Consider the following 22,353-nt stretch of genomic DNA (forward strand, 5'->3'; position numbering starts at 1 on the left):
GTAATGCAAAAAGTTTGGGAAGAGATAAAATCACCTTATCAGCCAATGGGTCTCGAACACTGGACCTTGTACCATGCTCTAACCACTTGGCTAACTCATTTGTTTGTATTCGCTTTGGTGGGCACTTGTAAGTAAAGACTATTGTTTGCCATGAGGCATAAATAGGGATCTTTGGTAGGCATTGAGGCAATGTGTAAAGGCCCTTAAGGCCTTATGGCATTGTGGTAGTTTTATAGGAAATGGGAAATAAAATGCCAAGGCCTCCACCTTGTTTCCCATTTGGTTTTGTGTGGAAAAAAACTTTGTGAAGCACTTAAGGGCTGAAAATTACATAAAATCCACTTCTTCACCAAATAGTACGATCTTTAACATGGGAAATTTTAGAAATCCGTTTCCCACCATGTTATTATTAGTCTCAGTTTAAAGGGTTAATTCTCTGATAACGACATCTTTAATCATGCAAACAACCTATTGGTGAAACTTTTTCAGTATCAGGTAGACATGGCATTCTTGTGATCATACATTTTCTTGTTTAATAAACTATGGTGATGATTTGCTTTCAAATATCTAAGTAAATAAAAAAGGCGCTTGCCTATTTTTGTCAGCTTGGTCTTTATCCACACAAACACAAATTGCACATTGCAACTGTTGGCCTGGCCATTCATGTAAAATTATTCACAATCTATTGTTCATCAACATGAATGTTGTGGTCAGCTGATCAACCTTGTGTGCCAGACTCCTTTACTCAAGACAGTTGTTAATGCAATTCTACTAGAGATCTTGCTTTCTATGCACATACGCTAGAGATCTTGTAATTTATGCTCTTACGCTAGAGAACTACTTTCCTTAAAGTAGTTTTCTTGTCAACTTCACTTGAGTGGTCCTGAACCATAACTGTGTAGAACATGCAGTAGAAATTTTGCTACATTGACAAGTTTTCGTAGAGGTTTGACTTCTTATTACAATCATTCACGTGATTCGTGACCTCTTGCTCTAAACTTGGTGAATATAATGGCTAATTGTTTAGTTGCAATGTTGCTCTTATTTCGTAGCTACATGATTAGCCTTGTTTAAGAAAGTAGCTAGAGTCTTATGCGGACTGCATGTCCCCACAGTAAACAAGCTTTTGTTGACCAAACTTATCTAGTCACTTTCATAAATACCCCATTTCCCTTCATTTCAATGTTTGTGTACAGTTAGCATTTAGGTGTGTGATCCTCACTTGACACTCCCTGCCCGACTACACAGGCAGGCAACGCCAGGCTTCCAAACGACATCCAGTGAAAAGCCTCCTTCCCGACTCCATTCCGCATTACAAGGAGTGCTCAGCCTCTATAAAGCTGACGGATTTCAATCGGATCGTGTGCCCGAAAATCCGATAAGGTCCGGGCAACTTCCGATAGCCATGTGCCGATAACTCCAAGGGAATGCAATCTCCGGAGGACATGTGCCCAATCTATGTGCGCCCCAGAGGCAATCACGTGAGGGCAAAAGCGGGAGGTCACGTGAGATCGGACGAGTTTCTTCATTCTTGTTCTTCCCCTCGATTTCTGGTTGAGTAGATTGTTGTCCTTGCCGTCTCCATGGCTCCCAAATTTGTAGTGGGCACTTTCGTTTTCTTGTGCTTGATCCTTTTCGAGTCCCCTCGCACCGCCTCTTTTCAATCCGACGAACTACAGGACGACGACGAGAATTGGGGCATCATTGGTTCCCCCAAAATCGAGGAAGTCACCTCTCGCACTCTCGACCCCCCTCGCCGGCCTATTCCTCCCCCCCATGACGGTCTTGCTGTCGATCCCAAGGTACAATTTGAGCTTGAGCATTCTTTCGGGGATGCAGATTTCACTCCCGCTGGCGTCTTCACAGCTCGTCTTCGTAACTTGCATCACGGTGGCCAGGTATCGTGATGTTGCTTTTTCATCGTTTTGCAATTTACTATGTTTCAAGAGAGGCCATTTTTACTGTTCGTGTTTTCTGTGAGACTAAAGTGCAACGATGCTCCTAGGACCGCAACCGTTGATGATAACCTGATGGAAGCAATTCAACAGTCAGTCGAAATAGTGCAGTTGATAATGGGCGAGACGTGGTCGTGAGCGATTTCACCTGAATTTGTTGTGCAGATCGTACGAATGGTTTTTATGCAAAACTTGACACTCACACACAAACTTTCCATTTTGCCTACTACCCAATCGTCGAGTAAAGAGGACGTGGAGTTGCTTAAAGGAGGCCGGGGTTTGAATAAGGAGGAAATAACCCTCTTTAAGTGAAAGGCTCACCTTAGATATATATGGGCTCAAACGAGAAAGTCTCTCCTGCATGGAAATCAAACACCTCCGAGTGAGGAAAGCCCACTGCAGCCTTAAACTCCAGCTGGTTAAGGTCCGGTGCATTTGTTGCGAGCTCAAATGCAAAAAATGACGAAATAAGTTTTGTCCTATACTGAAACTTGTCTGCATGTTCAGATGAAAAGGTCAGGGCTACGAACTCTCAATTCTAAACTATGATATTAGTCAACCACGCCTACTGTGGATACTTGAGTTTGCTTAACGCAAGCCATCACCCTGTGCCATATTTTTCTTGTAATTCTGATAATTGCAATAGGTTCAAGTGGCCCTATCATGCTTAAGGCCATGTTATCAAAGGTCCATGAGCTTTGGGAAACCCATTGATAGAGAAAGGCAAAGCCAATCGCTAGACTAGGCCAAGCCAAGGGCTTAGTATCCGGGAGCCTAGAAGACCCGTGTTCTTGTTTGCCTAGGAGAGAGGCATGTGGTATTGGACTTATCACTTGACTTTCAAGCAAAGTAGGTTCAGGTATGATGGGAAAACAGAACCTTTAGTGTTCTTGTCTTGGCTTAACTAGTGTGGGAGTTTTTTATGTCATTTAGACAGAGGAGAACGAAAAGTGCATCCTCACGTCCATGCATTTGACAGGAGAAGCTGTCACGTGGGGGTGCAAGTGGCTTAGAGAGCACTACAACTCAGATGTGGATGTAGCCAACTATGATTGGAGGAGGTCGTCAAGAACCTCTAAGCCTTCTTCCACAATATGTGGACTGTCTTCACACCTAGTCTTTGAGTTGACACAGGGAGCCATAAAGTTGGTCAACCATTGCGTGATTCGATTCACGTGTAGATAGTAGATGGGAACAAGATCAACAAACTTCTCAATGGTTTCTGTTAAGATATTTCTGAAGCTTTAGGTTAAAGGTGTTGGGGATTAGATGTCACCTCCCCATTTGTGAGCCCCCAAATGAGGAGGAGATATCGGAGGATGACCTGTAGCAAGAAAGGGATCAGAGGAAACCCACACAGGCTGAGAATGTAGATGCTATGGGGGTGAACTGAGAAGAGAGAAAGAGGGGCATGGGATCCTATAGTGGCTGTCATTTGCCAGCAATCGACAGGTTCATGCAAGGCTAGTGCAAGGCCCAAAGAAGCAGGCAGCAGAGCCAGCAAATGAGGCAGCCAAGGGCCTATGTATGGGCAAAGGAGCAGGTCGGGTCTGCAGCAGGTTGGCAGACAGGAGGACAGGTCAGGAGTACGGTAGACTGGGTTGGGACTGAGACATGTCAGTCGGCTGTACCTGCCTGACACTTGGCTGCTCTGGGTCACCGCAGTCTGTGGCTGGTTGGCAGATGCACAGACTGGTTGACCAGTCTGGGGGGCTTTCAAGCCCCAGTGGGGAGTCTTGGTATCCCAGCCGTTCAACCTGCAGATCACCTCTATGGGTGAAGAGCAGTACCGTTGACAAACTTCAGGTTCAATTCTTAGTAAGTCAATAGTTTCCTAAAACCAAACTCTCCTAGGACAGAAGGTCTATTGCTAGGAGTAATAAGAAGTGTGGTTAAGTTTCAGAGATGAAATCTTGTTTTCTTTAAGGAAAAGCACGGTTGGGCAAAGAATGGCTTAGGCCTTGCACGATCTTTTTGTGAATCATGCTTCTCAGCAACTGGGGAATGAATGACACTGTTGTAATGCTCTGCTCATTGGGAGGATCAGTTGCGGCAAAAGCAAAGAGCTGAGGGATCAACCCAAAATCTCTACTTGAAGATGTAAACGTCGCCTTGTAGCTTTAGGATTGTTGGAGCTGAGGTTTCCTAGAAATAGCACTCTTGAGTTATTCCTTTTTTGACGTTTGCAAGATTTTTAGCAAGGAATGTGTAACTTGGCTTTTTGAGATGTTATGGAATGTATCATTATCTCAAGCCTCTAGGCAAGAAAGGGAGGCTCAAAGCGTTGCATAAGATATAATGGAGCAGCAATCGATGCCAGTATAGTATGAGTGTACTCAACGGGTGCTTGGCAGGGATGGCAGTAGTTAACCCAGCTAGGAAGAGAATGCATGTTGTGTACGATTGTAGCCATGTCTGAAGTATCACTAGCGAAGGTGCAGGGAGGAATAGGGGCTTACAACAAAATGGACGTGGTGATCTCTCCTATGGACCATGCAATCATAACCAGTGGCAAACCTATGCTAGAATAGTCGTAGAAGGGAGCAACCATCTTCATGCAGGTAAATAAGCAAGCTGCCTACATGCGAATTGTGTCATTTAGATCTCACTTTCCTGCACAAAAGAGCAAAACTTGCCAATTCTGGCACTAACATGCGTATCCATGCTTTTTGGGAGAGGCTTCACTTTCAAAGCCTACACGAGTTGTCACAGCCTTCATCTTGAAATCACAATCTTCAACTGTGTAAGTTACTAAATATGGCATGCTAGGGCATAGTCACAAACACCGCTGCAAATAATCCCATTACCATGAATTGAATCATCGAAGGTAACTTACAACAATCACACCATGCAGTATCTTTGCTACTCCTATTGCTCCTAAACATGCATGCACCTTTCAAATTGCAGTACCAATTCGGCCCATCATCCTACGAAAGTGAATTGTCTACAAGTAGCAAAGCTTGGAACACTTCCCTTGGTGGTTGGTAAATGAGCAGATGAGGTTTGACTTCTTATTACAATCATTCATGTGATTTGTGACCTCTTGCTCTAAACTTGGTGAATCTAATGGCTAATTGTTTAGTTGCAATGTTGCTCTTATTCAGTAGCTACATGATTAGCCTTGTTTAAGAAAGTAGCTAGAGTCCTATGTGGACTACATGTCCCACAGTAAACAAGCTTTTGTGGACTATACTTATCCAGTCACTTTCATAAATACCCCATTTCCCTTCATTTCAATGTTTGTGTATAGTTAGCATTCAGGTGTGCACTCCTCACTTGACACTCCCTATCCGACTACACAGGCAGGTAACGCTAGGCTTCCAAACGACATCCAGTGAAAAGCCTCCTTTCCGAATCCATTCCGCATTACAAGGAGTGCTCAGCCTCTATAAAGCTGCCGGATTCCAATCTGATCATGTGTCCGTAAATCCGATAAGGTCCGGGCAACTTCCGGCAGCCATGTGCCCATATTGCAGATCGTACCAATGGTTTTTATGCAAAACTGTTGACACTCACACACAAACTTTCCAGTTTGCCTACTACCCAATCGTCGAATAAAGAGGACGTGGTGTTGCTTAAAGGAGGCCGGGGTTTGAATAAGGAGGAAATAACCTTCTTTAAGTGAAAGGCTCACCTTAGATTTTATATATGGGCTCAAACGAGAAAGTCTCTCCTGCATGGAAATCAAACACCTCTGAGTGAGGAAAGCCCACTGCAGCCTTAAACTCCAGCTGGTTAAGGTCTGGTGTATTTGTTGCGAGCTCAAATGCAAAAAATGACGAAATAAGTTTTGTCCTATACTGAAACTTGTCTGCATGTTCAGATGAAAAGGTCAGGGCTACAAACTCTCGATTCTAGACTATGATATTTGTCAACTACGCCTACTATGCGGGATTTCTCTCCGTGCTGCACAAATTAAGGTGGCAATATAGCCAAGCAACCTTTGATTGAAGCTTGAGGGACCTCCAATGGATGCTTGAGTTTGCTTAACGCAAGCCATCACCCTGTGCTATATTTTTCGTGTAATTCTGATAATTGCAATAGGTGCAAGTGTCCCTATCATGCTTAAGGCCATGTTATCAAAGGTCCATGAGCTTTGGGAAACCCATTGATAGAGAAAGACAAAGCCAATATTGGTAGCTTTAGGATGTGACATTGTTGGAGCTGAGGTAACAGTTCAAAAGCATCGGACAACCTGAACATAGAGGAAGCACCCAAAAGATGGGTCCATGGATCCAAGGTTAAACTAAATATCTCAGCACGGTTTCCTAGAAATAGCACTCTTGAGTTATTCCTTTTTTGATGTTTGCAAGATTTGTAGCAAGGAATGTGTAACTTGGCTTTTTGAGATGTTATGGAATGTATCATTATCTCAAGCCTCTGGGCAAGAAAGGGAGGTTCAAAGCGCTGCATAAGATATACTGGGGCAGCAATCGATGCCAGTATAGTATGAGTGTATGCAACGGGTGCTTGGCAGGGATGGCAGTAGTTAACCCAGCTAGGAAGAGAATGCATATTGTGTACGATTGTAGCCATGTCTGAAGTATCACTAGCGAAGGTGCAGGGAGGAATAGGGGTTTACAACAAAATGGACGTGGTGATCTCTCCTATGGACAATGCAATCATAACCAGTGGCAAACCTATGCTACTTCACTTTCAAAGCCTACACGCGTAGTCACAGCCTTCATCTTGAAATTGCAATCTGCAACTTTGTAAGTCACAAAATATGGCATGCTAGGGTATAGTCACAAACACCGCTGCAAATAATCCCATTACCATGAATTGAATCATCGAAGGTAACTTACAACAATCACACCACGCATTATCTTTGCTACTCCTATTGCTCCTAAACATGCATGCACCTTTCAAATCCAATACCAATTCGGCCCATCATCCTACGAAAGTGAATTGTCTACAAGTAGCAAAGCTTGGAACACTTCCCTTGGTGGTTGGTAAATGAGCAGATTGCTGGAAAAAGTGATGAACTATGGATTTAAGCTTAAGTTACTAAATTACCCTTGGGGTAAGTTTGGGTTAGGATTAATAAAAGGTAAAAAAGAGTGGTAGATAGACCTTAGGTCCTATAGTAGGACATCTAGAACGTTATGTCAAGGAAAAGGGTTATATATTTTTAAGGGGCCACATGGTGTGGCAAGCTCCCGCATACATCCATCATGGATGAGGGAACACATGGCACCCATGTCCAAACATGTGAGAATAGCAACATGAACCAGCCTTTGGTGGTAGAGATTCAAGTACGTGGACATTTGCTATTGGAGGGACAGTAATGTATGTTATTACTTTACTTGCAGTTGCTATGCATGCATTTTGCCAGATGATTGGGCTTCTGTTTGAATTGTTATTAAAGCTTTTGAAGCATGTGAAAGTAATCTTTCTAGAATTGGCGCTGGGCAGCTTTAGTGATGCTTGCTTGAGTTTTCCTGTTTCAGCATCCCATATAGGGAAAATATATTTTATACCGGGAGGAGCTTGTTTCTTCTTCTTTTGTTTTATAAGTACTCCCTTCCTTATTTTTGTTTCATGTTGTGCAGACGCTCACGAAACTTCGGCTATCAAGAAATGCACTAACCTTGGAGGAGGAAAACGCTTTCAAAGTATGTAGTGGCAGTAAGCCCATCCTAACAGTCACTGTTTGTCCTGTTGAGTTGTTTACTATCACAATCTGTTTGTCTTTCCTCATTGTTAACACATGTGATTGTATAGGGTTGTATTGTTTAGCGTGCGACTTTTAGATCTTACACTTGAGAGAAATTTATGTAGATATGTGATAAAGCATGATGCAAAACTCATGTGTGTATCTACACATACATGTGTGCACGAACACGCTTTTTTTGGGTGGTGAAAACACGCACGCACACACTCTCCACCCCCCCTGTCACGAGGGCAAAGTTTCCCTTTGAACTTTTTCACTTTTTTTTTTTCTCTTTTCCTTTGCTCCCCGGTTTGGTCCCCTACCGGGATCACCAAAGTACCCGCTTGATCTCTCGGAGTTGCCACTGACTTGCTGGCTGGAACCTCGGCTGGACTGAATGTCCTTCACCTTCACAAACCTGCCTGACTCCGAAACTTCTTGAGCGAGGCTTGCGACGCTCACGACGCCCTCCACAGCCCTTCGTTCGCAATGCCCTTTCGTGGGCTTTTTCTCCAAGCCAAGGGGAAGCCCTGGCTCGAAGGACAGCTCTTGTCTTCACGTGCAGACAACAAACTCGACGAAGGGGAGGGGATACGACATCAAGCTCTCAACGACCTTCATTTCAAGACACCAAAAGAGACACCCAGGGAGAAATGTTCTTGGCATTCAAAAGGAAGGAGGCCCTGTGGTCAAAACGCCACAGGGCAGATTACATTGAACAAAAGATGAAGAAGCTCTCACACTCTCTCTCTCAGGATTACAAGGAGCTCTCAGCTCTGCATGTTCTCTTCCAGCTCTGGTCTTCACCATTCTCTGGTCTGAACCCTCTGTTCTGAACTGAATCCTGCGTGTGTGTGGTTTTGTATTTTGGAGGGAGTTTTCTCTTTGGCTCCAACGTCCAGCCGCCTTCATTAAGGCTTCATTAAGGCCTCTTTTGAGCATCTGAAGGAGTCAGGCAGGTTTGTGAAGGTGAAGGACATTCAGTCCAGCCGAGGTTCCAGCCAGCAAGTCAGTGGCAACTCCGAGAGATCAAGTGGGTACTTTGGTGATCCCGGTAGGGGACCAAACCGGGGAGCAAAGGAAAAGAGAAAAAAAAGTGAAAAAAGTTTAAAGGGAAACTTTGCCCTCGTGACACCCCCCCCCCCCCCCCCCCCGCCCGCCCCCCCCCCTCATTAGACTAAAATATATCCATTCTTACAAATTTTTAAAAAAATAGAACAAGCAAAATAAAATTATGAGTAAATGAGAAAAATAAAAATAAAAATAAAAGTAACTTAGTTAGCAAAGCTACGCTTATGTTCTCATTAGGACCCAAGCATAAGCTGCCATCTAGGCTTCGAAATCTCTTGGGTAAACCTAGTGCTTACTAAGGTTTGAAAACCCAAACAAACAACAAAAACTTCGATAGCAAAAAGGAAGAAACAAAGTAGAAAATAAGAATAAGAAAAGTAGAAGAGAGAGAGAGAAAAAAAAGAAAGAAACTTTACTGTAAGTCTTTGGAAGAACAAAGGGGCTATGAGACTAGAAAGAAACTGATACAATGAGCTGAGGTTGGAGCCACTAAAGGGGCATCAACACCTATGCTGAATACATATGAAAACCAAAAAGTTTTGAACATAGTGGCAATGATATCTAGAAAGAGAAATCTTCGGGCTCTTGAAATGGGAGCTAGCAGGGGCATCAACTTTGGGAGGGGGGGCGTTGATGTGCGAGGTTGATGTGATGGCATGTAACCTGTAATAGGTCGCTGGCGACTGTCCACACGTGTGGCCTCCTGGCTATAGCCCTGTGGGCGGACAAGTGCCACCGTCACTCCTGTGGGTTGGCCACCCAGTCCAGTGAGCATGGAGGGAAGGTCCCCTAATGTGATCTGTGCCTGATTGTCTCGGTGAGTCTGGTGTATCTCTAACTTTGGCGCGGGTCCTCTAGAGCGCTGTCTCTGTGGCTTCTAGTGGTCGTGCTGTTTGGCTGGAAAAACTCAGTGATCATGCTCTGAGTGGGGCCTGTCTTGATCACCCTTGCGTGCTCTGAGCAATCTCTCTCTGTGTCGGCCAGCCTCATGAATAAAGGCCACCATGCATCTCTAGTATGGATAGGATAGGAAACTGGGTAGGGAGCCAAGGCCATCTTTGAAAAGGTAGTAGTAGCGACCTCTGATCTCATAGTACACAGGGCATCCGAATGCGTAGTGCTCCTCTGACTCAATCTCCTGAGAATCACATTAAGTGCACGTGTGGTCCTCTTTGGGTATGCCCTCCGCTCGACCACTCTCAATACGGAGGTGATGTGATGAGACCCGGAACTACCCTATTGATATCCTCAAGGAGCAAGGGAGGTGTATATCTTGGTGGTCAATGAAGCCCTCCGCCAACATGCGTGGACCGTAGGCAATGGTCTTTGTAGAAGTCGAGCTTCACAGGAAGCTCACGAGGTGCCAACCAAGTCCTGAATGTGTGTAATTGTATGATGACTTGGTTCACTTCGTGATATGTGAACAGTATAGAGGGGCCTCAACACTGTACTGAAGGAGGCATCCTATCTATGTGGAGTCCCAGGCTCTCAAACCATCTACATGTACATGCATACCAGCACCTCTGGTCACCCTCTGCTTCCAATGCCATGGAGGAGGATAGGGCCAACCACGGAAGCTTGCGTCGCCCTGTGGTGTGGGATCAATGGGGTAAAGATATGTGATGACTTGGAATGCTGCATCAAGTTGTAGTGGGGATGCTCCGAACTCAGCCAAAACTATCTGATGTGGGACTGAAGGCTTACTGCAAATCATCTGTGAAAGTATAAGAACCTGAAGCCTCTCAACAGGTAGTGGGACCTCGCGTGGGGGATGGTAGCTTGGCTCACGAAGGGGGGTCATGCTTCTCTATTGACCCAGTTTCACGCGCGTACAGGATTAGAGGCTAGGAGGTCTCTCGAATTGAGGTCGAGGATGCAATCCCCCCTTCACGAGCCCGCCCGATTGTTTCTACGGAGGCCAGTGTTTAGGAGTCTGTGGCTAGCACTACTACATGGCACATTTGGGTCACCAAACGTAGTCAGGTGATGGGATGCCAGTAGGTCCTTGTGATGGCTACACTACCCTACGAGCTATCTGGGAACATGATACCCTGGCTCACTTTAAGAGGCAAGAACGCTTTTGCAAGGCTTGGCCTGCATGCATTTTCTACACTCTTTCCGCGAGAGGTATTCATTGGATGTACAGACCACCACCTTCTCTGTCAGCCCTAGTTCCGGAGAAACCCTAGGCAGTGAGTTGGGCCCTACGGAACCCGGCTTGGCTAATAGCGGGTTTCCTCTTTTGTATTCACCTTCAGCAGCTCTATTGGAAGCTGACTTGCAGGGTGTTTTTTTCAAAGCATAAATAGAAGCTCCTTTTTTTGCAAGAAAAAAGCAAGATGGATGATTGGACTCTTATGGGGACATATTCATTAGGCCTGGCCAAAAGAAGGGATACTTTAATAAAGGGTATCTATGAAGGCCAAAGAGAACTCTCTCTTCAGATGTTTGGTATTGGATTGTTTTTTTGGTTGTAGGTAGGATTAGGCATGTCTAGTGTAGAGCATCCTGTGTGACTCTTGATAGCATGACCCCCGTGTCATAACAAGAGAAATGATTATTTAGTTAATTAATAGTCATTAGAACCTTATTATTGCTAGGCACCAATTTGATGGTGCGGTTATCTGTTTGTATTTATGATTGATCAAGCTGTGTAAATAGTACCGCCAAACTATGTAACATTGGCCAATGATTAGTAGTAAAGATGTGCACACACGTGTCTAGGTCCTAGGGGCAATAGGAAAGGGAAGGGTGCATTAGAGTGGATTGAATGGTAGGTGCATGGGTCATAGGATAAGGGTAGGTGTAAATGGGAAGATGGAACTTGAGTGATCTCAAGGGACATTAATGAAAGGGTAGTACCCTTTCATTGTGAATCTCACGTAGTATTCTCTCTACCATATTGCATTCATCTGCCTTCTCTCTCCCACCTTGCATGTAGGTCGAAATAGAAACAAGTACTCTCACGAGGGCGCTCTTCCCTATTATAGGGCCAATTGGCATTCAAATTCTGCATGCATTGCACACTAATGATTAAGAACTGGTATCCGATTCCAAGAGTGGATGATTTATTGGATATGCTTAAAGGTGCTAAAGTTTTTAGCAAATTGGATTTGAAATCTGGTTATCATCAACTTCAGATGAAAGCTGGAGATGAACATAAGATTGCTTTTCGCACTCTCACTGTGTTGGAAAGGTCACCTCCCCATCTGTAAACCCCCATATGAGGAGAGCATGGGGGAGGGAGACCTAGGGCAGTATCCAACATTCAGCAAGAAAAGGAGCAGACAGGAGCAGCCAGAAGCCACTCCCTTGGGCCTCACACTGGGGGTGAAGGAGAGTGGAAGGTGTGCTGCAGACTGAGTTCCCTAGAGGCTGGACCTTGGCTGTCTTCTAGAGCAGCAAGGTGTTGTGATCATCATATCATCTGGAGCAGCAATTCCACCAGCAGAAGGAGCAGCAGCAGGGCTACCTTTGGGCCTACAGTCAGGAGGAGAAAGAAGTGCCTTGTGCTGCAGACTTAGCTTGCAGGAAGCTGCCCACCTAGACTGGTTTCCAGACAGCAAGGTGGAGAAGATCATTCTAGACGGAAAGTCTACTCATGCTCGAGGTGGAGCACACGGACTCTAGTCTAGAGATAGCCAGCAGATAGGAGAAGGACTTTTGTGGTAAGATCAGAGGACCACACCATTGGTGGGACTCTGGATCTGTCTCTTTTGTATTGTGTCCATAGTTGTGGACGGAAATATATTATTTGGTGGTTTCTCTATCTGGTTTGGTTCATTGTCTATTGATGAGTCTGCACACCTATTGAATGCACATAAGTAAAGAAGTTTGTGATTCCACACCCACACCGCACACTGTGTGAGCTCCTGGGCATTATTTCCGCTGCGTGTACCCTCTGTTGGGTATTTTTCTAACACACTGGACATTATGAGTTTTTGGTCATGCCTTTTGGCCTAACTAATGCTCCAACCACTTTTAGTAGGTTGATGAGAAGGGTTTTGCGACCCTACTTGGGAAAATTTGTCATAGTCTTATTTTAGTTTTCAGCTAGATTGAGGAAGAGCATAAGGATCACCTTGCCAAGGTGATGGAACTCCTAAGGAAGGATCGATTGTTCCTAAATACCAAGAATAGTGAGTTCTTCAAGACAGAAATAGAGTATTTGGGACACATTGTGTTTGCTGAGGGAATTCAGGTTGACCCTAAAAAGGTCAAGGCCATAATCGAATGGCCAATACCCAAAGATATACATGAGCTGAGATCCTTCCTAGGGATGTGTAGTTATTATCGCAGATTCATTAAGAATTTTGCACGTCTTGCTTCTCCACTAATAGATTTGTTGAAGAAGCATTCCTTGTATGAGTGGGGAGAGGTTCACCAAGTAGCTTTTGAGGAGCTTAAGAGAACATTGGTCACTGCACCAGTGTTAACACTTCCGGACATGAACAAGGAGTTCTTTGTTGTATGTACGGATGCGAGTGGTACCTCGATTGGGGTAGTGTTGATGCAAGGAGGGCATCCCATTGCTTATGAGAGTAGAAAATTTCAAGGGGCTGAATTGAAATATATCACGTATGAGGAGTTACTAGCAGTCATTCATGCTTTAAAGTTATGGAAGCATTATTTATATGGTTTTGCTTTCAAGATTAAGACTGACCATCAAAGTATCAAGCACTTGTTTTCTCAACCCATTGTTTCTTCAAGGCAAATCAAATGGGCTGAATATATTCAATCCTTTGGGCAACCAAATATTGAATATCAGCCAGGAAAGGAGAATTTAGTAGCTGATGCTTTGAGTAGACGGCCCCAAGTTAGTCGCATTTCTGTGATTAAGGAGAAATCATTAGGAGCAATGGTTGAAGCTTATCCTTAAGACGAGGACTTTGCTGAAATTTATGGGAAGATTCAGTGTAACGAGGTCGGGGGTTTAGAGGCTTATTCCATTGTGGATGGATACTTATTGTTGGGACGTGCCATATGTGTACCCAAAACATTTCGGTATCTAGTCATGAGTGAGTTACATGCGAGTCCATATTCTAGACATGGGCCTAAACTTTGCAAAGAAGTTTCAACCTTTGTTCAACAATGTGACGTACGTCAGTGTATTAAATCTGACACAAGTAAGACTGCTGGTCTTTTGCAGCTTTTGCCTATTCCCTCTGAAAGGTGTGAACACATTACAATGGATTTTGTGTCAGGTTTTCCCAAGGTTGGTCAGGTTGAGCAGATTTTCACTATTATAGATAGGCTGAGTAAACATGTTCATTTTATTCCCTGTAAAAAAGAGTTGTTTGCTCCTGAAACAGCAAGGTTATTCATTAGGGAAATCTTTAGGTTACATGGGTTACCAAAATCTATTGTATCCGATAATGATGGCCGTTTCATTAGCAAGTTTTGGACAGCCCTATTAGAGAATCTTGGAACCAAACTGAAATTTACTACAGCCTTCCATCCTCAAGGAGATAGACAAAGTGAGAATGTCAATCAAACCATATTTACTTTACTTCGAGCTTATGTCCATGACCAACCTAGAAGGTGGCCAAAGTTCTTACCCATGTTAGAGTTTGCTTATAATAACACTGTACATACTTCCACCAAGAAAGCCCCATTTGAAATCATCTATGGGCTATGTTTACCCACTCCAATAACACACTTGGGGGAGCGAATTTTTGCTGCTGACCAGTTTGCTGAGGATATGTCACAGGTTATTGAGCAGGTAAAAGAACATATTAAGAAGGCCCAAGCTCAACAATCCAAGGCAGCCAATAAAAAAAGAAAAGAAGTTTATTACAAGGAGGATGATTGGGTTTTACTGAAGATTGATAAAAGAAGAATCAAGTCAGTAAGAGGAAGTACAAAACATGTCAAGTTAGCACTGAAGTTTTATGGTCCATTTCAGATTTCAGCAGCTTTATATCCAGAAGAAGGATCTAGGGCGTATGAGCTGAAATTACCAGCCCACTGGCGTATGAAGAATATCTTTCATGTGAGCAATTTGAAGAGATACCATGGCGATTCTTCTGCGCTTTGGATACTCAGCATCAAGAAGAACTTGAACTTGAAGATAGGACTGAAGTTCTTACTCTGGAACAGATTGTGTACCATAAAGAGAAGAGTACTCGTGGAAGAAGAGATATATGTATTTACTGAAGTTTAAAAACCAGCCAGCTAGTGATGCACAATGGATGGAAGAAGAGTTCTTTACAGATTTTCCACAAATACTTGTACATTATAAAGAGGCGATGCAATTGCAGAAGTAACAAGAGAAAGTGCATGTAAGAGGAAGAGAAGCAACAATCCAGAAGAGGACTTTTGCTCATTCAAGCAGGATGACAAGAGAAATGATTATTTAGTTAATTAATAGTCATTAGAACCTTATTATTGTTAGGCGCCAATTTGATGGTGCGGTAATATTTTTGTATTGATGATCGATCAAGCGGTGTAAATAGTACCGCCAAACTATGTAACATTGGCCAATGATCAGTAATAACGATGTGCACACACGTGTCTAGGTCCTAGGGGCAATAGGAAAGGGAAGGGTGCATTAGAGTGCATTGAATGGTAGGTGCATGGGTCATAGGATAAGGGTAGGTGTAAATGGGAAGATGGAACTTGAGTGATCTCACGGGACATTAATGAAAGGGTATTACCCTTTCATTGTGAATCTCACGTAGCATTCTCGCTACCACATTGCATTTGTAACCAGCCTTCCCTTTCCTAAAGGGCAGTAGACTATAACTTGCATTACATATTCATTACTCACAGCCACATTGCATCATTTCCAACCACTTAACTTTAAACAATACCACGTAGAAACAACTGAAGAAATAACTGGATGGAGGCTAGAGTGCCCCTACTTCATGAAATCAAGTACAAGACACCACACTGGCCCCGAATACTTGGCGCCCCTTCCGGTATTTATTTATTTCTTTAGGAATGAAATTGGTACATACAACAAGAGCTCACCCTTGTGTCCTACCCCACGGGCAATTCCACTATCCAAGCCAAACCTTGGCTATAACCTGCATTCCATCCTAGTGCACACACTAGTACCCAAGTGCCAAGGCAAAGCTAAGGCATTCACCATTTGTCCATGACCAATTGTAAAGGTATCCAAGCATTCCACAAAGTCTGTAACCAACTGTTAATGACCAAGCATCCAGACACTTCCCAAAAATCTTCCCAAAAATCTCCAAATGCAATCACATGAAAAGGATAGCAACGAGAACTCAAACCAGCTTCAACTGACTTCAATCCAGAAGCAACACATCTAGTGTAGAGGCTAGCGGGAGGAACTGGCAGCCAGGAGAAGGGAAGGAAGAGAGAGATAACGGGCTGGAATCAGAGAGAAAGAAAGAGCAGGAGGATCACGGGCAGAAGAGAGAAGGTGAGCAGCTAGCAAAGAGCGTTGGGGAGTCTAAATGGGCCGTGCAAACAGCCAAAACAGCCTTGGGCTGTGTGAAAACAGTTTGTACAGCAATAACCACACCTTGGGATGCGTGCTAACTGATCCGTACAGCAGCGATGAATGCTCCGTACAATCAGCATTGGGGTGCATACCTCTTCCGTACAGCCAGCAATTAATGCAATTCAGCCACCTTGGCTCACGTGCCAATCAAAAGTTTTGACCGTACAGTAGGCTAGCAATCCATACAGCAGCATTGAAAGGACGGCACAGCAGGTACAGACACCTTAAATGCAGTTATTGCAGTCCATACAGCCGTATAGATTGCCTCGAGATGCGTGCAGGCCAAAAATGCAAGGAGTCAAGCCTTCCTTGGACTTCGTACGGCGTGCCCCCTTCACCTTGGGATGGGTGAAAGAAGAGAGAGAGAAAACCAACGTCCAAAATCTCGCTTTTTGCCTTGGAAGGAGAGGAAGAGGGTAGGTGTGCATGAGGGGCTGCCATGTGGCTCCCTCATTAATGCTCTAACCCTTGCAAACCAATAAAACATTGGTTTGCCCCTCACATTAAAATCCTAACCCCTTCTAACCAATGAAACATTGGTTTCCTTGGGCCTAACTTTAAGACCCCTCTAAACCTTGCCTTGCCCCTAGCAAGCAGGCATAGTGTGTGCACCTAGGGACTTCTGGGAAGTGTCTCTTTCCCTGTGCTAGCCCCCTAAGCCAAAGTTAGTCACGGTTCATAACTTCATGTCCCCGTGACAACATTCATCCACCTTCTCTCTCCCACGTTGCATGTAGGTCGAAATAGAAACAAGTACTCTCACAAGGGCGCCCTTCCAATTGGCCATGCGCCCTTCCCCATTGGAGGGCCAATTGGCATTCAAATTTTGCATGCATTGCACACATTTGCATTCTCGAAAAGTTTGGTTTTTCACACCCCCTCCGTGAGCCAGGTTACCATCCCCCACGGGAAGTCCCACTGCCTTCTCTGTATGTTAGCAACAATCCTAATAGCTACTGCCTAAATCCTTTGCGCCGCTGTATAGCCCCAAAGACAGTGTGGTAACGTCTCAAGCACTCCCTCTGTATAGCAGTGATAGGTCACAGTGGCCATCCACTCGCATGTGCTCCAGCTAAGGGCCAATGAACAGGCCCCCGTGTGCGACCATTCAGAAGAAGATCTTTAGTGGTCTGAGGCTGGACCACAGACGTGGCCAAAAGCGAGAGAGGATCTCGTGCGGGACATCATACTCTAACCAGTGGCGTGCTCTCGAGGGAGTCGAGGCCGCTACCTCCAGTTGCATACTGCATTCTATGCGTGTTGTGTAGGAAAAGAAGGGTACCTCCTCCACCCTGTCTGAAAGCCCTACACGCGTTGGCCCAAACCACTCTCTCGGGTCCTAGTAAAGGTCACGGAAGGGCCGCCCCTTCTAGAGCCGGAGACGCTAGACTGCTACCTCTGGCCCTGAAAGGACTGTTACTGGATCAATGTGCCACTCCCTACCCAAACGGCGCACTACCTGCCAATCCAAGCCATCTAGGAGCTCATCCTCCTGGTCTCTGTCCATCCTGGGCTGTAGGTGGTCTCCTGCCTCTACTCTATAGAACCTGCGGGCAGACCCCCTGAAGAGACTCCCTAAAGAAACACACTCTTAGTTGGACAATTGCCCGCGAGAACTGGCCAGGCCAACAGTGGGGTCTCCAAGGACTACGTAGCTCCTTCCACCCTGAGTTTGGAATCGCTACATCAATCGCTATCATCCTGGTGGCTACCCCTCTTAGGTGAGCCAATGCCTTTGTCCTTCCCTCTGCAGCTTGCAGCAGTCGGCTCCAGGCTGTGAAAGACCTCACAGGGCTACTGTCCCATTGTGCCCACTCTATGTGTGTGTGTGCTTCCCTAGCATGCTACCCTCTCCATCTCCGATCTGTGGGTGCCAGACGAGCGGTTCTCTCTCAAACTCTTCCCTGCATGAGGGGCTAGTGCGAATAAGACCCGCAAACCATCTCCGCCAGACCCTATTAAGACTCCGCATCAACAGAGAGGCTTTCACTGTCCGCTTGTGCGGGGGTGTTCCTGAGGATACCTCTCTGGAGAAGTGGCTTCCGGGGCTCTGTGCCCGAGGCGAACGCACGAACCACCACCTTGCCCAAAAGGGCTTTGCTCTTCATCTCCGGATCAATGATACCCAGCCTTCTTCGTGTCTACGGTAGAATCGCTGTCTACCATGCAACTCTGGCTTTGGTATTATGTCATTTGTTGTTGCAAACGCATTGTGATGAGACATACAAGTGCCATTGACATGCTGATTCCCAATTCAAGATTACAAAGACTTTAAATTGACCCAAACTTTAACGATAATATGAGTGATATGATGGAGCAAAAAGTCAAGCCCACACTAGGAAATGAGGCTTGCATAGGGTTGGGGGATGGGGGTAATTGCCCGATCAGAGGTGTCACTATCGACATGGCCCGTTGGATAAATAGATCACGGAGACCATGCCTCCCGCTGTCGAGAGAGACGACCCGGAAGACACAGATACATGAGATTTTCACAGCTCATAGGAGAGCCACCCTAGCACCGGGCTATGTTTTGACTCTGAGTTTGAGTACTAGTTTTGATTTCTTGTATTTTGAGTTTGCTTTAGCATAGTACTCAGCAAAGGGCCTTAGTGAGCCCTTTGCTTCAGCCTACTGTGGTTTGTATGGGTTATCTTTGTGATTGTACTTTGTCTCATAGGCCCGTGAGGCCTCCTGAAGACGGTAATACATTCTCTCTCTCTCTCTCTCTCTCTCTCTCTCTCTCTCTCCCCCTCTCCCTCTTACAGTGGATCTTCACGGAGATGCACCACATGCAAGGTCAAGAGGTTGAGCAGCAACAAAAGATAGATATCCTTGAGTGTGACTTCCCCACAATCCAAGCTGAGGCTGATGGCATGTCGATGTCGAGCATATTTGACCTTGGGGAATAGTCTAGTCGTTAGAGGAGCGGATTGCCATAATGCAGTCTGCTATTGAGAAGGCCTCAAAGTTGGTGGATGTCGTGAAACGAGAGCTTGCAAAGGCGACCAATTCAACCACCTTACTTGAGCAGCAATAGAGAGCCAATAAGTCCCTCATCATGAGAGTCCATGCAATTTCCTATATCCCTTTTGCTATCACAGATACTCCTATGTTTGGTGACACCCACCCTGGGGCAGGAGTTGACCCCACCAGAGACCAGCCCCTAGTGATATGATTCATAGGCTGGTGGCACTACGCAAGCACACAACTCCTAGTGATATGATTCAGAGATACGCCGCTTGATTGGGGGCACTCTACAAAGCACAAAATTCCTATTGATAGGATTTAGAGATACCCAGGCTTGGCTGGCGGCACTGCACAAACACATACCTCCCACAAGTCCATGGATGAGGATATTCCTCCCTTGCACGTAGAAAGAAAGAAAGAAAGAAAGTTTATTAAAGTCTTTGGAAGACCGATGGGTCTATGAGACTGTGAGAATCATGATACAATGAGCTGTGGTAGTGGAGCTACTAAACGAGCATCCATACCAATGCAGAATGCAGAAAATGCAAAATGACAGTACTAAATCCTAAGTACAACATAGTCACATCTCGACTATATATATATCAATCTCAGCATCATCGTCGACATCATCATAACCATCATCATCATCATCAACAACAGTAGGACATCAAGATGGATGGGGTTGTGGAAGTGGAGGCATGAGGTCAGCAATAGAGTGCTGTCGCCCCCCCAAGGATGCAATCCTGGTACGTCTCCTGGTGGTAGCTTTGTGTCTGACGAGGGCCACTGTGACCCCTGTCGGTCAGGCTCTTACCCTAAACAAGGAGGAGATGTCCCCAAGTATGATCTGTGAGTCAACCCTCTGTCTGAGCTGTCGGGTCACAGGCTCCGGGTCATGGTCATGTTGAGGCCCCGCCTTGTGGGGATCTATGTGATCTGGCTGAAAGAACTCCGTGATAGAGCTCTGAGAAGTATCAATCGAGGAGGAAGTCTGCTCCTGTATCTGTGCTCGGAGTATCCTATCACGGTGTCTTAGCACCTCATGAATGAAAGCAGCCAAACATCGCTGGTCTGGGTAGGAGAGGAAACGGGCCAAAACTCCATAACTATCTCTAAAGAGTCGAGGCCTCGCCTTGTGGGGGTCTATGTGATCTGGCTGAAAGAACTACGTGATAGAGCTCTGAGAAGTATCAGTCAAGGAGGAAGTCTGCTCCTGTCTCCGTGCTCGGAGTGTTCTATCGCGGTGTCTGAGCACCTCATGAATGAAAGGAGCCAAACATCGTTGGTCTTGGTAGGAGAGGAAACGGGCCAAAACTCCATAACTATCTCTGAAGAGACAGTAGAAACGCCCTCTGATCTCATAGTAGATAGGACACCTGAAGATGAAATGCTCCTCTGTCTCAACCTCCTGCATGTCACATAGTGTGCATATGCGCCTCTCCCTGGATGACCGCTCCGCTCAGTTGCTCTCAATACGAAGTTTGTGTGAAGAGACTCGGAACTGCCCAAGAGAGATCCTCAGCGAGGGGGGTAGATGAATCTGTGTGTATCCTGGTGGATCAATAAAACCCTCCGGTGTGATATGTAAGAAGTGATCTCTGTGTAAGCCCAGCTTCACTGGAAGATCACTTGGGCCCAACCAGGTCCGGAATGTGTGTGGCTGTAGTAGATCCTCACGGATAACCTGGTTGACCTTGTGTGATAGGAGGGGAGAAAAAGGAGCATCCATGCTGTACTGGAAAGGAGGCAGTTTGTCCATGTGGAGCCCGAGTCTTGCAAACCATCTCTGTGCGTGCATACCAGCTCCTCTGGTCCCCCCTCCTGCAAGTGCCATAGAAGAGGACAATGCTAGTCATGGTATCCTACTACGCCCGGATGTGTAATCCCCGTACTCCGTGACTCGGTATAGATACGTGATGACCTGAAATGCAGCATCTAGCTGTAATGGGAGTGACCCAAACTCCGCCTGAATGATCTGGTGAGGGACGGATGGCTTACCACGGATCATCCGTGATAACATGAGAACCTGTAGCTGCTCCACCCTGGCCCACTTTGTATCCGACAAGTTTGGCCCCCAACATGGACTGCCATACATCCCTGTTGGGCGGACCAAGGAGTCAAAGAGCAACCCTTTGGTCCGTGGATCCTGAATGTGAGAGCGGAAGCACTGTCTCTCTAGCCTAGCCAATGAAGCATATCCTCTGCTCAGGCGTGCATGCATCACGGGCTTATGGTGAAGATGGGTCCGGAAAAGATGACCCCAAGGTAAGTGTATGATGAAACTATCTCAATAGCGGACCCATCAAATCTGAAATGCTCATCTCGCGTGACGGCTCGAGATGTATTGAAGATCATAACCTTGGTTTTACCCAAGTTGACCTTCAAATCATGAGACTCACAAAAGGACTGTAGTGCATCAAGGTGTCTGTGGAGCCCCTCTGCTGAGGAGGACAAGAGAGCCACGTCATCTACGTAAAGTAATGCCCGAATCAGCGTGCCCGCGAGGGAGCAACCTACCCCACCCTGTGCCTACATCACTATCTCGAGCTTGTTGATATAGAGGCCAAACAAGGTAGGTGATAATGGGCACCTTGTTTGACCCCTATAGTGCTCATGATCTCGTTTGTCCATCGACATCTTGTCCGGACTCTGCATGAAACTCGCTCATAAAGTGCCATGACAGCCCAAATGATCTCCTGGTCGTAACCCAAATCTTGTAGGCGTCGTATGAGGCGGGCTCTTGGAACAGTGTCAAATGCCTTGCGGAAATCCACAAAGCAACAGTAAACCCTCTGCTTCCGTGCCCTCGCCTCCTCGATGATACATCTGAGCGCGTGAATATGGTCCATGGTCCCATGATCCCGCTTGAAACCGACCTGTCCCATTGCTTTGAGTCCTCGACACTCCACAAATCTGCTGACCTCGGAACGGTCCCTCGAAACGATGTCAAATGCCTTGCGGAAATCCACAAAGCAACAGTAAATCCTCTGCTTCCGTGCCCTCGCCTCCTCAATGATACATCTGAGCGCGAGAATATGGTCTATGGTCCCATGATCTTGCCTGAAATCGGCTTGTCCCACTGCTCAAAGTTCTCGACAAGTCCGCAAATCTGCTGACCTCGGAATCAAGTACTGATGCATAAATCTTGGACATGACATGTCCAATCACAATGGTCTTGTAGTTCTCCGGGTTCATGGGATCCCCTGCCTTGTGGATGGGTGAGATAGTGTTGA

The 22,353-nt window shown here is 45.7% G+C and overlaps 1 protein-coding gene across 2 annotated transcripts in view; it reads left to right on the top strand.

Moving 5' to 3' along the window:
* The first annotated feature begins 1,451 nt into the window (after positions 1-1,451).
* The window catches only part of LOC147902754 (ER membrane protein complex subunit-like protein), a 67,449-nt gene continuing 46,547 nt past the window's right edge, over positions 1,452-22,353 (top strand). Inside the window, exons 1-2 of one of the 2 annotated variants that reach the window (XM_087373277.1) lie at positions 1,452-1,898; positions 7,508-7,570. In XM_087373277.1, coding sequence (XP_087229403.1) covers positions 1,584-1,898; positions 7,508-7,570 — 378 coding nt within the window. In that variant the 5' untranslated portion in view covers positions 1,452-1,583. The remainder of the gene's footprint in view (positions 1,899-7,507; positions 7,571-22,353) is intronic. The other variant, XM_087373276.1, reaches the window with a different exon arrangement.

The sequence above is a fragment of the Dipteris shenzhenensis genome, chromosome 4 (assembly GCF_047967505.1).
Source record: "Dipteris shenzhenensis isolate YYH24624 ecotype China chromosome 4, Dip_SZ_1.0, whole genome shotgun sequence".
Classification (NCBI taxonomy): Eukaryota; Viridiplantae; Streptophyta; class Polypodiopsida; order Gleicheniales; family Dipteridaceae; genus Dipteris; species Dipteris shenzhenensis.